The sequence below is a fragment of the Oryctolagus cuniculus genome, chromosome 20, assembly GCF_051225735.1.
Source record: "Oryctolagus cuniculus isolate XC-2025 breed Fujian yellow rabbit chromosome 20, ASM5122573v1, whole genome shotgun sequence".
In the NCBI taxonomy this organism is placed as follows: domain Eukaryota; kingdom Metazoa; phylum Chordata; class Mammalia; order Lagomorpha; family Leporidae; genus Oryctolagus; species Oryctolagus cuniculus.
In genome coordinates, this window is record NC_142886.1 from 19,207,147 (window position 1) to 19,223,156 (window position 16,010).

Genomic DNA, 16,010 nt, shown 5'->3' on the forward strand with positions numbered 1-16,010 from the left:
TCCTTTCCTTCTGTAACTCTGCCTTCCATAAATAAATAAATAAATAAAAAGAAAAAAGAAACAGCAGATTCTCACGCCAGCCTGCAAGGTGGGTCTCAGTTCCTTCTTACAAACAAGGAATCAGGGCTTAGAGGAACCTGCCCAAGGTCACAGGCTAAAGGTACAGAGCGACGATCCTACCCCAAGTCAACACTCTCTCCAACCTGCCCAACACCTGCACACACAAATGCCCAGGAGTCTGGGCAAGACCCAGGGGAGGGGACATACTGGAAGCCATGGTCATCCTGGAAGCGCAGCGCTGACCCTGCCAGAGGTGGCCCAGAGGCTCAGTCCAGAAGATCAGAAAGACAGCAAAGGCTGAAGAATGCGTGGAGCACAGCTCCTTCACAGGCTCGGTCCCTAAGATAACTGCATCTCACATCTGGAAGCAGGACCAGCTCACCTGCCACAACACCCTGACTCATGCGTGCCTCCTGCCTGCTCAGACTTCTTCTACCTTCATCTGCATCAGCCCTGCCTTCCCCCAGGAGGCCCTTCCTCCTGTGTCATTTCATCAGATGCCCTAGGAGCCCTGAAGGGTGGGAGCGGCAGGAATGTGTCCTTTTACAGACAGGAAACACAATGGAAGCTCCAAGGCCTGGCCTGCCTGGTTCACTGCCCTCAGATCAACACCCTGAACCCTGCCCGGCACAGCACAGCAGCTCACAAGTACAAGGGCACTTCAAAGAGTTCACAGAAAAATGGAATAGAAAGATAGGCTTCTTTTTTTCACACAGAAATCGGAAACCCATGCTTCCTTTTTTCTTAATGTGCATTTCCCAAGCATTTCTGCAGTCCCCAGGGCAGGCAGCACAGGACGCTCCTTGTGTTTGTTGAAGGATCTAATACAAGCTTAAGAGAGGGAAATGACTTGCCCCAAGTCTCACAAATAACTGTGGTTTTTGCCAGGGCAAAAAAAACAGGGTCTCGGAGTAGCTGTTTGAGTGATTAACAGCCAGGTTGGGATGCCCACAACCCATGTCAGAGTGCCTAGGTTTAAGTCGCTCCACTCCCAATTCTATGATCCTGCTTACGTGCACCCGGGGAGGTAGCAATGGTGGCTCAAGTGTTTGGGTTTCTGCCAACCCAATTGAGTCCCTGGCTTCCCCCATGACCACCTGGCCCAGTCAAAACTGTTCTAGGCAGGTAGGAAGCAAACCAGTGGATGGCAGCTCTTTCTGTCTCTGCCTCCTATATAAATTTTTTAAAAAAATTAAAGGCTCTTTCTCCTTCCACCCAGTATCCCCCTGTCTCCTCCTCTCACACTTGTCAGCCCTGGTCCCACTTAACCCCAGCCTCCCACGGTCAGGAAGGAGGGAATGGAAATCCACAAGTTTCTTTAAGTCTTAACCAACCCCCCCCCCCGCCCCCGCACATAACATCACCACCCTGATGAGAACCAGGCAAAGCAGAAATGCCACGGACAGGGAAAATGAGCCCCACGAAAGGTAACACAGGGAATCCATGGTAGGGAAGAAAACATGGAGCCGATTTTCCAAACAGACCCATGGCTCCTTCTGCCAGATCTGCCTCCAGCAACCCCACGGAGCAGGTGCCAGCTCAGCCTGGTCTGGAGAGCCTCTGGCTCTGGGTGCCAGGCCCAGCCAGCCCTTCCTGCCTCCCTCAGCAAACAGGGCTGAGTGAGGGGAAGCTGCCTGCTCTGCACATGTCCATGGCTCAGCAGCACAGGACGCTGGGCAGGCTACTTCCCCTCTCTGGCCCTGGTTACTGCATCCTCATGTGTGCCTGACTCACAGAGCTGTGGGCAGTAGCGACTGGAACTGTCACTCACCAGCAGGTGCCGGCTCCATGGGTCTGCTCCCCAAAGAACCCAGTTCCCCAAGTGGTCTGTGACCACCTGGCTGTGCAGAGCCCCTCATATCTATGACCACGTGGGCAGAGTTCTGGAAATCTATATTTTACCCCCAACCACACTTATTATGCCCATTCATTCATTCCAGGGTGCACCTGTGTGCAAGCCCAAGACTGTGTCCAGGAGGGGAACTCAACCGCACAGTGCTCACGGGGGCCTGGTTCCTGGGCAGCTGTCACTCAGGCCCCTTCCGGGCACAGGCAGGCTATTCCTAAGCTGGGACTTTTCTTTCTCTTCTCCTTCCATGGAAGACCCCCAAGACATCACCATGCTCATCTCACTTTTCCCATCCAATTGAAGATCATTGCAAAAAGTGTCACCCTTGATTTTTTTGGGGGGGAGGAGCCCTCTGGTTTGTCCCCCAAAGGGATCTCATATCAACATTCAAGTTTCAACTCAGTAGTCCCGGGAAACAAGGTGACTTAGCTGGGAGGCTGTGCCCAGACCCCCAGAGCCCAGCTCTCCTGCAGGGGCCACAGGAAGACGGGGAGGGAGTGTTTAAGCAACTGCCACCTTAGGAATCAGGCAGTTCAAGGCCAGGGGACCCTGCGCTGTTGCTGCAGAGGACTGGCCCCGCGGCCGCAGGTAGTCTCCGGTGAGGAAGCCCACCGTGGGTGTGTTTTAAATTACCTCTGCTTGTCTGATGAAGGGAGTAAAAGGGCGCCGTTTCAGGGTTTAGGATTCCTGAGTGAGCTAATACAGGATGCCTTTGGCCGGAAAAAAAAAAAAAAAAAAAACTTCAGTCGGCTCTCTAAACTCCCCCCCTTTTAAGTTTAAAAAAGGGAATGAATGTTACCATTTTTGGACATGAGCGTTCTCCCACAAGCCCAGCCCTAACCGCGCTATCCAAAGGGACGCGCCATCCTGCCCCCCCATCCCCGGGTCGGCGGCGTGAAGTGGGGGGAGGACCGGATGGGAGCGGGCAGCGGGCGGGGGGTGTGCAGGGTACGTGGCTGCCCGAGGCTAGGGCTCACCGCGCGGACAGGAAACCGCAGCAGGGTTGGGGCGCCCTCTCCGCTCCTCGCCCCCCGCCCCCCGCAACAAGAGTGGGTTCCGACCTCTTCCTGCCCCTGGACACTCTGCGGGGGTCCCCTTGCCAGCCCCATGGAGGAGCGAGCAACCCGCACGCGGCTAAGCGCGGATAACCACTGACAGACCCCGAACATCCCCCGGGGACAGACCCTCGCCCCGCAGCCCCTCCGCTCGAATCCAGCCGGGAAAAGAGCGGGGGCCGGGGGAGCAGGACGCCGACGCAAGCCATGTGCGGCTCGCAACCACCAGCCTCCGGAGTGAGGCAACCAAACCGTTCGCAGTCCTGACCCCGCCCCCACAGGGCCCTCAGCGGAGCCCGCGGCCGCCCCCCGGGTGTCTCCACCACGACCGCTCTCCAGCGGATTCACCTCCGGGCGGGTCTCGAGGTGACCCCCAACCCCTCTGGCCGGCGAGCTGGGGACACAGAGTCCCAGGCAGCTGGCTGGCCCCGCAGGTACTGAACCCACCGCTGCCCAGGAAGCGCGCAGCCACCGCACGCCATATGGAGAGCCGGCCAGGGGGCGGGGGAGAGAATGGAAAATCGATCCCGAGCGAGCAGCCTTCGAGCCGGGGTCCCGGCCCCAGGCTCCAGAGCTGCGCCCCCGCGCCCTGCCCACGCAGGGATGGTGGCGGCGACTGCGGCGGGGCGGCCTGGATCGCGGGCCCCACGGCGACCTGCCCGCCGGCTACGCCAGCTCCCCGTGCTCGGGCTCGGCGTTCGCGGGCTCTGGGGCTTGGGCGCTCCCCCTTCCGCCCCGCGCCTGTAACCCAACACCCAAGCCCGCCGCCGCCGCGCCGCCCCCGCCACTGCGCGCCCGGAACCCGCTCCGAGCCGGGAGCCGGGAGCCGGGAGCGCGGCGGGCGCAGCACGGCTAGGCTGGGGGCTGCGGCGAGTGGGGGCGGCTGCTCACCTTTCTCTGCTGCTTCTCCCAGGCCGGGTCCAATAGCAGGTCCCGGTCCCAGTCTTCCTCCGGCTGCATGTAGTCGTTGGTCTGCTGGGAATCATAGTGGTCCATGGTGATGGTGCGCGCGTGCTAGGGGCTGGAGTTCTTCCTCCACCTTCTTCCCCGGGGGACCCAGGCGGCGGCGGCTGCCCCGGCGTGGAGAGGACGTCTGGCCGGGCTCTGGGCTGGGCTGGCTCCCCTGCGCCCGGATCTCCCGCGGCGCTGCTCACGGAGGGTGCTGCTGCTGGCGGCGACGGCGGCGGCTGGATCTCCGGAGCCCGCGGGCTGCCTGCCTGCCTGCCTGGGCGCGGGCGCTCGGACCAAATCCCCACGCACACTGAGCAAGGCGGACACACTCGCGCTGCGGGAGCCGAGGAGGGCGGGGGCGGGGGCAGGGGCAGAGCCCTCCCGAGGTTCCCCATTGGCCAGGCCGAGTTGCCCAAACTTCCCCCCATCGCCTCTCATTGGGAATTCCTGGCATCCGTCAGCAGGGCCGCGGCGCACATAGGTGGACCTGGCAGCCCCCTCTCGGCGCGCAAGGCCCCGCCCACTCCCCGGTTCCCACTCCCCCGCGGCTCATGTGACACCAGCTTAAGCTGAACGGGACCGCTGCCTGGGGACGCCTCTCGGAGCTCGGGAGCCCCCTGAGCCGCCCGCGGGGAGCCCCCTGAGCCGCCCTCGGGGAGGCCCCAGGCTGGAGCGAAACGGCGTTCGTGCGCTCCCACGCGTGCTGTGAGCCCCGAGCCCAGGCGAGGCGGGGGCCCCGAGGTGCGAGGGAACCACCCCCCACCACCACCGCGAGCATTTCACTTTCTCTTTCCCAGGGCACCTGGGTCCCGGCAGGTCGGGCCCCTAAGAAGGGGGGCGGGGAGGGGCTGCCACGGAAAGGAATTTCCTGATTCCGGCCCCCCCAGCCCCGCCCCGGCTGGTCCCCGCCCTGCGGGACCAGGTTTCTCGCCGGCCAGCGGCTCTTAGAGGCCAGCGAGCGGCTTCGCTGCAGCTCCTCTGCCCCGGGCCTCTTCCCAGGTCGCCGCTTCCCGGAATCCCCCCCGGGCACGCCCCGCAGGCTGGCCTGGCGAGGGGCTACCAGCGTGTGGCCAGCGTCCTCCCTCGCCCTCCCGCAGACCCCAGCACCGTCCTGAAAACTGGGAGCGAGGGCCCGCAGGGATCTCCCTTGTCCACGCCCCCTCCCACCAGCACACACCTCGCGGATGGAGAACCCGAGGCTGCGAGAGCTAAGCTCCCAGAGAGAATGCTTTAGCAGGCTCGGACTCCGCAAGCCGGTCCTGTAACCTAACGCCTGACCAACAAAGCCTCATTGTTACTGGAGGAGGAAAGAGGTCAAGATGGACTCAGCACCTCCAACTTCTGCTTCGTACCTGGCTTGCACTTCCTTCTTTGGACTTAGGAAGCGGAAGGTCTCAACCCTGCGGCAGCGGCCGTGAGAGACCCGGGGAAGCAGGGAGCATCACGGGGAGGGGGCGATGGGGGGGGAGGGCGGGCATCGAGGTCCGAAGAAGAGCAGCGAGCCAGCTGCCCAGAGGTTAATGCACACTGCTGCGCACGGCAGGAGCGCTGGGTTTCCGCAGGCGGCTCTCAGGGTCCTGGGGGATGGGGGCGGGGCTTGGTTCCAGGACCCCGAGGATATGAAAATCCTAGGATGCGCAAGGCTCTTATTGAAATGACAGTGTTTGCACATCCACAGTCCTCCTGGGTGCTTTAAGTCACCCCTAGATGACGTAGAATACCAGTGCAACGGGAATAGTTATTAGACTGTACTGTCCAGGGGATAATGGCAGCGAGTAGAAGAGTAGGTAGATATCCCTCATCTTTGCTCCGCAACACGGTGCGTCTGCTGTGGGTTCAGTCAGGCCCGACTGTATCTGTAGGATGAATGGTGAGTCAGCGGCAAAAGTAAACAGGTACCTAAGGGAATCCCGCAAATATGTCAATCCACAAGTGAGGGGAGGAATTAGGGAAAGAGGTTCACCCGCAGGAAGGGCCCTGAGGAGGATGCCCAGAAGGCTACAGGTGCCTCTGTTCTCAGAAGAGCCGGCGGATGCTGCTGTAAGCAGATGGGGTGATGTTTTCACTCCCTGCATCGTTAGTCAGCCACGCACGTTCATGCAAGTGTCACCCGTCAGCTCCGTGCCTTTCCCTGGCAGAGAGTGCTGCTTCCGAGCCAGAGACAGCAGATTTATGGACTATTTTATAACCATTTCTAAACTATGGCTCTAAACCCAGCATAAAGGGCAATGATGGCACCGCATCCATTCAGTCCCTCAATAAATATTTGCTAAGCACCTTCTTGTGTGTCAGGCAAAGTGCTAGATGTTACGTATATAGACAGGAAAAAGCTACAATCCTTGCACCCACACAGCTCAGGAGAGACAAACCCAGACACAAAAACACTATGCAGGGGCTGGTGTAGCCCGTAAAGCTGCTGCCAGTGGATAGAGCTGCCGCCTGCAGTGTCCACATCCCATATGGGCGCCAGTTTGAGTCCCGGCTGCTCCACTTCCAATCCAGCTCTCTGCTATGGCCTGAGAAAGCAGCAGAAGATGGCCCAAGTCTTTGGTCCCTTGCACCCATGTGGGACACCCAGAAGAAGCTCCTGGCTCCTGGCTTTGTATCTGTGCAGCTCTGGCCGTTGCGGCATCTGGGGAGTGAACCAGTGGATGGAAGCCCTCTCTCTATGGCTCTACCTCTCTCTGTAACTCTGCTTTCAAATAAATAAAATAAATCTTTAAAAACAAAACCCACTATGCAATGAGACAGAAGCAGGGAGCAAGATCTGGTCTAGGTGCTGCAGGAACCCAGAGGAGGAGCCCTGAGCTGCGTGGGAAAGGAAGCTCCAGGTTTAACTTTTTGGAAGTGAAACTTGAATAAGCCTAAAGGCAGCAAGTCAGCCAGATAAAGAGCTCGGAGGTTCGTCCAGGCAGAAGGAATACATGAGCCAGCACACAAGGGCAAGACACTGCATGGTGCAGAGGAACACTGGCGTCTCCATGTGGCTGGACGGGAGGCCCGGGGGGAGACGGGGCCACGAGGCGGGCAGCAGCCAGATCACAGAGGCTGTGTGCTGTGTGAAGGTGACCCTGAAGGGAGCAAGGGCGACTGGAAGCTAGGACAGCAAGTGCAAAGCTGCGACCATCAGCCAGCGGGAATGGGGAAGAAAGGACGGGCAGGGGGTACTCATGAGATGCACCTGGCAGGCGCCAGGGTCTACTGAGAGCCCCACCGTGGGACTTCACCTCTACTGTGTAATTGGAGTAGGCTCCACCCAGGAGACGAGAACTGTCCGCATCCTACAGAATAATCAGACTCGGGCTCCAGGAGCTAGCAGCCAGTCCAGAGTCACACGTGTATGTGACTCTCAGGCCCCCGCCTTTAACTAGTGATTCTCAACCACAGAATCTAATGTTTTGGAAATGTTATTTATTTGAAAGGCAGGAGCGGGTGGGGTGGGGGAGAGAGATAAGAGTTATCTTCCATCTGCTGGTTTACTCCCCAAATAACCTGCAACAGCCAAAGCCAGAAGCCTGTGTGATTCCATCTGGGTCTCCCACGTGGCTGCAGGGCCCCAAACAATTGGGTCACCTTCCACTGCTTTCCCAGGCGCACCAGCAGGGAGCTGGATCAGCGAGCTGGGACTTTTGAACTGGTGATGTCAGCATCACAGCAGAGACTTAACTTGTGGTGCCACAATGCAGGCAACATCATGAGTTTAAAATACAAGGAGGAGTGGCCGGCGCTGTGGCGCAGTGGGTTAATGCCCTGGCCTGAAGCGCCAAATCCCATATGGGCGCCAGTTCTAGTCCCAGCTGCTCTACTTCCAATCCAGCTCTCTGCTATGGCCTGGGAAAGAAGAAGATGGCCCAAGTCCTTGGGCCCCTGCACCTGCGTGGGAGACCCAGAAGAAGTTCCTGGCTCCTGGCTTCAGATCGGCACAGCTCCAGGCCATTTTGGCCAATTGGGAAGTGAACCATCGGATGGAAGACCTCTCTCTCTTTCTCTCTCTCTCTCTCTGCCTCTCTTCTCTCTGTGTAACTCTAACTTTCAAATAAATAAAATAAATCTTTAAAAAAAAGACACAAGGAGGTGAATAAGTGACAGCAAATCTACAGGAAGAGGAATAATGGGGGTGGCCAGAGGCAGGAGTCCTGGGGCCAAAGGAAGAATTCTTTTGAAACAGGAGTACCTTGAGTTGTCTGTCGTCTGAGTCCGAAAGAGCTGAAAATGTAAGCAGAAGAAAGTGGAAAATGATATGAAATTCTTGGGGAGGGAGGACACAGCTACAGGATGGGCCATGAATAGAATGAGACCCCCATCTTCTGAGAGAGGAGGAGGAGGAGCAATGCCAGGTGAGGCTGTGTGGAAAGAGGTCAGAAGGTTGGAACAATGGGTGACCTTGGTCTTGACACTAAGGGAGGAGGCCCTGAGGGATGGACCCCAGGTGATGACCCTCACACTGGTCATGTGATACTGAGCATACTTGCAACACAGGCTGCTAAGATATATGCATGCATGTTGGTGACATCCACTTTGTAATGGGCCGTAACATGGAGTGCATCAGTAAAGTGCACTGTTGTTAAGGGTGCAGCTCAGTGAACTTTCATGTGTCTATACCCATGCAGTTTCTACCAAGGTCAAGACATAAAACGCAAAGCACCTCAGGTTTTCTCATATCCCTTCCAATTTATTCTCCAAATCCACCTACATACACATCCTTCTGACTTCTGCCGCCAAGAATTATTTCTGCTTGTTTTTGAACTTCATGGAAACACACACAGTGGGCAAGCAGCCACTCACCCTGCATCATATATTGGAGTGCCTGAGTTTGAGTCCTGTCTCCTCTACTTCTGATCTGACTTCCTACTCACACACACCCTGTGAGGCAGCAGATGATGGCTCAAGTACTTGAGTCCCTGCCACCCACCTACGCAGAAGACCCAGATGGAGTTCTGGGCTCCCAGCTTCATCTGGCCCAATCCCAGGTGTTGTGGGCATTTAAGGAGTGAACCAGTGGATGGAAGATATCGCTTTCTCTATCCCGCTTCAATTAAAAACAAATAAATAAAACTTTAAAAATAAACCATATACATATTTTGGTTTCTGGATTTTTCACTCTTTAATGTGTTTGAGGCAGTTTATTTATTTATTGCCATGCAGAATTTCATCATATGAGCATATCTAAGTAACTTATCCAGTCTCCTTTTGGTGGGCATTTGTACTCTTTCCAGTTTGGAGCTACTGTGAACATTTTTTAATGACAGTTCATCAATGGCAAATATATGCCCAAACCAACAATAATTAAACCAATAACAACTGACCTAAAATGTATGAATACTATAGATTATACAACTTTCCATGAATATACTCAATGTTGGCAACTCAGCTTTAGAAAAACATTATACATAGACATTATATATCACACCTAGTTGATGACATATTATTCTTTGTTAAGTAATGTCTTTACTCTTCTCAATTTGCTATAGAGAAAGACACACATTGCAAAATTACTTCTGATATTTTGCTCCACTTCTAATTCTTGTCTATGGAGGAAAATCAAATTACATAGATAGGATGATAATCATTGGCGCATATCTTTTGACTGGGTAAAGCTAATTGGTTGAAAGATTGTAGGTATTATGGATGCAATTTCTCATTCATGTTCTCTCTTTCTCCTTTTATAAAAGATTTGTTTTTATTTGAAAGGCAGAGTGACAGAGAGCAAGAGGAGGAAAAGAGAGAAAGAGATATCTTCAACTTACTGGTTCACTCCCCAGATACCTGCAGCAGCCAGGTCTTGGACAGGCTGAAGCCAGGAGTCAGGAATTCCAACTGGGTCTTCCATGGGGGGAGGGCAGGAACCCAAGCACTTGGGCTTCTGAACATTTTTAAGCATGTACTTCATGAACGATTGTATCCATTTCTCATGGGTATATAGCTAAGAATGGTGTTGGGTCGTAATACAGGCATATGCTTTACTTTAGTACAGTTTTTCAAATGGCTGTAACAATTTTCTCTCCAAGTAGCAGGATGTGAGAATTCAATTGCTTCACATCCTTCTACTACCTGGCATTGCCAAATGAAAACAAAACAAAGCAAATTAGCCATCATGTTGGGTGAATGAATAGTGGTCTCTCTTTTTTTTTTTAAGATATATTTATTTATTTGGAAGGCAGAGTTACAGAGAGGCAGAGAGAGAGAGAGAGAGAGAGAGGTTTTCCATCTGCTGATTCACTCTCTAGATGGCTGCAATGGCCGGAGCTGAGCCGATCCAAAGCCAGGAGCCAGGGGCCTCCTCCAGGTCTCCCACACAGGTGCAGGGCCCCCAAAGACTTGGGCCATCTTCTACTGTTTTCCTAGGCCACAGCAGAGACCTGGATCAGAAGTAGAGCGGCCAGGTCTCAAACTGCACCCATATGGGATGTTGGCACTGCAGGCGGTGACTTTACCTGCTATGCCACAGCACCAACCCTAGTGGTCTCTTTTTATGGGCTTAAATCTGTTCACATGCTTCTCGACCATCTAAATAAATAACACTCATTCTTTTTTTTTTTTTAAAGAATTATTTTATTCATTTGAAAGAGTTACAGAGAGAAGTAGAGCCAAAGAGAGAGTCTTCCATTCTGTTGATTCACTCCCCAAATGACCCGCAATGGCCAGAGCTGAGCTGATCCAAAGCCAGGAGCCAGGAGCTTCTTCCGGGTCTCCCACGTGGGTGCAGGGGCCCAAGGACTTGCACTATCTTCCACAGCTTTCCCAGACCATAGCAGAGAGCTGGATCGGAAGTGGAAAAGCCAGGACTCAAACCGGCTTTTTTTTTTTATCTTTTATTTATAAATATAAATTTCCAAAGTACAACTTTTGGATTATAGCAGCTTTTTCCCCCCATAACCTCCCTCCCACCAGCAACCATCCCATCTCCCACTCCCTCTCCCATCCCATTCACATCAAGATTCATTTTCAATTATCTTTATATACAGAAGATCAATTTAGTATATACTAAGTAAAGATTTCAACAGTATGCACCCACACAGAAACACAAAGCATAAAGTACTGTTTGAGTACTAGTTATGCTGTTAATTCACATAGTACAACACTATGTGAATTTAACAATTGTTGATTTAACAATTGACACTCTTATTTATGACATCAGTAATCACCCGAGGCTCTTGTCATGTGCTGCCAAGGCTATGGAAGCCTCTTGAGTTCACCAACTCCGATCTTATTTAGACAAGGCCATAGTCAAAGTGGACGTTCTCTCCTCCCTTCAGAGAAAGGTACCTCATTCTTTAATGGCCCGTTCTTTCCGCTGGGATCTCACAGAGATCTTTCATTTAAGTCTTTTTTTTTTTTTTTTTTTTTTTTTTTTGCAACAGTGTCTTCTTGGCTTTCCATGCCTAAAATACTCTCATGGGCTTTTTAGCTGGATCCAAATGCCTTAAGGGCTGAATCTGAGGCCAGAGTGCTGTTTAGGACATCTGCCATTCTATGAGTCTGCTATGTATCCCACTTCCCATGTTGGATCGTTCTCTCCTTTTTAATTCCATCAGTTAGTATTAGCAGACACTTGTCTTGTTTATGTGATCCCCTTGACTCTTAATCCTATCATTATGATCAATTACGAACTGAAGCTGATCACTTTGACTGGTGAGATGGCATTGGTACATGCCACCTTGATGGGATTGAATTGGAATCCCCTGGCATGTTTCTAACTCTACCATTAGGGGTAAGTCTGATTGAGCATGTCTGGCTGGGGTTTTAACCCACCGCACCACAATGCCGGCCCCATAACACTCATTCTTGATGCCACTGATTCTTCTTTAGAATTAATTGATTTTTTAAATGTATTTAAGGTATAGAAATTTCATGTATTTCATGATGCCATTGATTCTAATAGTGATTAATTCTCAATTTATTAGCTACTCAAGGTAAGGGACAATGACATGTCATTTTATTCATTCCCCCTATTTATTTATTTATTCATTCATTCATTCATTCATTTATTCAAGAAGGATTCACTAAGCAACTATTCTGTGCCTAGCATGTGCTAAGACTAAAGATACAGAGGGGACCCAGCAGATGTGGATCTGTCCATCTTAGAACAGACAGGTGATCAACAAATATTCAGTGAATAGTTGTCTAGGGAGACTGGTCCTAGGTGGGCTGTTTTGTTTTGGTTTGCTTTGATGGAAAGCTGGCAAACTGTGTATTTTATATTATTTTCCAATAAAAAAAGGTTTTTTTAAAAGCCACTCCAAAAAAAAAAAAATCCATGGGAGGTGGCGTAGAGGTGGGCATCTGATCTAGTGATTAAGGTGTCAAGATGCCTGTATCCCACATCTGAGTGCCTGGGTTGAAGTCACAGCTCCAGCTCCAGACTCCAGCTTCCTGTCAGAGCAGACCCTGGGAGGCAGCAGGTAACGGCTCAAGCGATTGGGTCCCTGTTACCCATGTGAGAGATCTGGATTAGGTTCCTGGCTCCTGGCTTCAGGGGGAGCCACTGCAGGCATTTGGAGAGTGAACCAGCAGATGGGAACTCCCATTTTTCTCTCTCTCTCTCTCTGTCTCTCTTTCTCTCTCTCCCCTCCCCACCCATTCTCCCTCTCAAATAATATTTACAAATATCTTTAAGTCTCTGGGATTTTATGTGCAGCCAAAGCACAAAGGGGTTAGACAAGGACAGTGGGTACAGCGGGAGGGCTCGCAGAACAAAACAGCACTCACCGGAACACAACACTGATGCCATTCTTCCTGGGGCTCAGGCTTCGTTGTCCTTTTTTTCATCCATCCCTTGTATTTCTCTGGGGGCAGCAACAAAGGCAGAGTTTGTGGACAGAGTTCTGGTGTCATCCACTCCAGTGGCTATGACCTCAACTGAAGAAGTTTCTGAGGACAGTGGCAAGGAAGAGGACACAGGAGATCCTGCTGCCCGTCAGGCCTTTCTCCCAGCTCGGCAGCAGCAGGCAAGACCAGCCTAGGTGGTGGCCAGGACTCCAAGCAGTGGCTTCTGCCCATCACAGCCGGCACTGAGCTGCTCCGAAAGTACCAGGTGCTTTGTTCTAGCGCAGAGGGCCCACGTTCCCTGGATAGAGGGAGGAGTCACTCTGCCTGGGAGCTCTGGGAGCTCTGGGAGCACCCATCTGTGCCAGCACCCAGAGTGCTGCAGGACCCGAGAGCCCTGGGCCTCCCAAACCATGGCTTCCTTCCTGAGAATCTCTCCATCCCACATACGGCACGGAGAGGATGAAAATGAACTGGGCTGACAGGGGAGGTGACACATGAGGCCGTGCCAGCCCAGCACCGGCATGTAGCAGGCCAATTCAGCTCTCGCTGGTCCTCTCTGCCCTACAGACAAGCAGGATCTGCAAGGATCTGGAGACCAAAAGCAGCCCGGAGATCTGGGGGTTCCTTCCTTGTGTCTTGAGTTCTTCTCTAAGCTCCCAGCCTGATGTGACAGAGCCCTTTACGGGTGCTTCCTAAGAGCTAAGAGCACAGTCATGAGTAAGGCTGAGCATCCCTAACCCAAAACTCACATCCAAAATGCTCCGGAATCTGAAACTTTGTGACCACTGACGTGATGCCACGAGTGGAAAATTCCACGTGTGACCTCATGTGATGTGTCACAGTCAAAACACAGGCAAGGGGCAAGCGTTTGGCACAGCAGTTAAGCCAGCATTTGGGATGCCTATATCCCCTACCAGAGTGCCTCGGTTTGGGTCCCAGCTCTGCTCCCGACTCCAGCTTCCTGCTACTGTGCACCCTGGGAGGCAGCAGGTGATGGCTCAAGGACTTGGGTCCCTGCCACCCTCCTCAGATACCCAGATTGAGTTCCTAGGCCCTGGTTTCAACTTGGCCCAGCTGCAGCTGTTGTGAGCATGTGGGAAGTGAATCATCCGATGGGAGACATCTCTCTCTCTCCCTCCCTCTCTCTCTTTTCCTCTCTCTCTCTCTCCCTGTGTTTCTCCTTTCAAAAAACAAAACTCAGGTACACTACAAATGTCATATAAAATGACCTTTGGAGGCAGGTGTTGTGGTTTAACAGGTTAAGCCACTGTTTGGGACGCCTGCATTCCATACTGGAGTGCTAGTTCAAGTCCCGGCTGATCGGCTTCTGTTCCAGCTCCCCGCTAACGCACCTGAGATGCAGCAGATAATGGCTCGGGTGCTTGAGGCCCTGACATCCACGTGGGAAACCTCAACAGAGTTCCGGGCTCCTGCCTCAGCCCCAGTTGTTGTGACCATTTGGGGAGTGAACCAGCAGATAAGCACTCTCTCTTTCTCTCTTTCTCTCTCTCTCTCTATCTCTCTATCTCTATCTCTATCTCTCGTGTGCACTCACTCTTGCTCTCTCTCTCTGTCACTTGGCCTTTCAAACAAGTAAATAAAATCTTAAAAAAATGAACAAATTAAGGCCCACTCACTCTCTTTTTCCCCATGAAGTGTTTGAAATACTCTCCCAACTCCTGCACCGCAATTCTGGTAATGAAATCCAAGCAGGACCCTCAGGGGGCAGCACCCTGAGTCAGCTCTGAGCAGAGATCATCACACTCAAAAACTGCCCGGCCAGAATCCTCCAAGGAGGCTGGGAGCTCTTGCCATGCCCCCATCTCCAGTTGCCAGCAGATACCCCAAACACCAGCCACAGTGAGGGGAATTCCTGCTGAGTAATCCCCATGCGCCCCCCCCCCCCAGCCCATGTAGCAGGGGTTTCCAGGCCAGGCACAGTGGATTGCAAGGGACCTCTTAGCAGCTGGACCTCCCTGGTCCTCCACAGGAGCTCAGCCTGCCCAGGGCCCTTCCTCCCAAACAATGGGATAGCGGGTGTGAGCAGGTGCGCAGATGTCCTGATCGGGAGGCAACAAGGTGAGGGGCCCTGGAGTCAGGGGGCTTGCGGCCAGGGAGAGGGGCTGGACTCACCACACGGCCATCAGTCTCCTAATTCTTATGCCTGGCCCAGCCCTGGGCTAGCACTATCGCTCTCTTTCCCCCCACCTCCACATTTCAAACATAAACATAAGCATTCAAAACAAATCTTTCCCAGACTTCTCATTCGGATCTCCAATGGCAAAATGACAAGAGGCCTGGGCTCTTCTGAAACAGTGTTTCTCAGCCTTGAACACTAAGCAAGGTGCTTCATAATTGATGCGAATCCCTACAGCATTACTTCAATTGAGTTCTAACAGTCCCTAAACATATCGGAACCTAAAACTAGACACCAGCTTCATAAGGTTTTAGGTTTACAATCAACAATAAAACTAGAAACAAGCTTACAAATTCTACTTAAAAGAAACTATAAAACAGTAAGATTCAAATGGGCCACATTCATTGAAAAGTGACTGTTGCTATTTGGTAGAGCTAAATTGCTACTCCCAGCATGATTTCATCCTGGGAGTGATCCAGCAGGTGGATCTCCCCGGGTTTGCAATGCTGGAGCTGTCACGTGCCCACGATGACTCAATGCTCCCACCACTTTTCTCTGAGCCACTGCACCAAGGCACCACTTAATCTGCACTCGGGGGAACACAGTGTAATGCGTTGAGTTCCCCTCTGCTGTTTTCTCATTAGCACTCAACAATTAAAGTTTTATTTAACAATTAAAATTTTTAAAAAGTTTTTTTTTTTAAATCTTGGTGTCAACAGGGTCTTTCTCTCAAGTTGCAATGTCCTTGGGGCTGGCACCGTGAGACAGCAGGTTAAGCCCGTGCCTGTGATGCTGGCATCCCATACGTGTGCTGGTTCAAGTCCCAGCTGCTCCACTTCTGATTCACCTCCCTGCTAATGTGCCTGGGAAAGCAGCAGAAGATGGTCCCTGGGCCCCTGCACCCATGTGGGAGACCCGGATGGAGTTCTAAACTCCTGGCATTGGCGTGGCACAGCCCTGGTTTTTGTAACCATTTGGGGAGTGAACCAGCAGATGGAAGATCTGTGTGTGTGTGTGTGTGTGTGTGTGTGTGTCACGCTCTCTGTGTAACTCTGCCTTTCAAATAAATAAAGTACATATTTTTTTTTTAAAAGGTTTCAATGTCTTGGTCTGTAACACAGGGAAAATCATCTCCCTCCCACCTACTCCACAGGAAGGCTGTGCAGTCATTCATCCACCCATTTATTAT

The 16,010-nt window shown here is 52.6% G+C and overlaps 1 protein-coding gene across 3 annotated transcripts in view; it reads right to left on the minus strand.

The window, feature by feature from the left end:
- Positions 1–4,227, minus strand: part of ACTN1 (actinin alpha 1) — a 102,069-nt gene extending 97,842 nt beyond the window's left edge. For all 3 annotated transcript variants that reach the window (XM_017349365.4, XM_017349364.4, XM_002719521.6), the window contains exon 1: positions 3,856–4,227. In XM_017349365.4, coding sequence (XP_017204854.1) covers positions 3,856–3,960 — 105 coding nt within the window. In that variant the 5' untranslated portion in view covers positions 3,961–4,227. The remainder of the gene's footprint in view (positions 1–3,855) is intronic.
- Between the last annotated feature and the right edge of the window lie 11,783 nt (positions 4,228–16,010).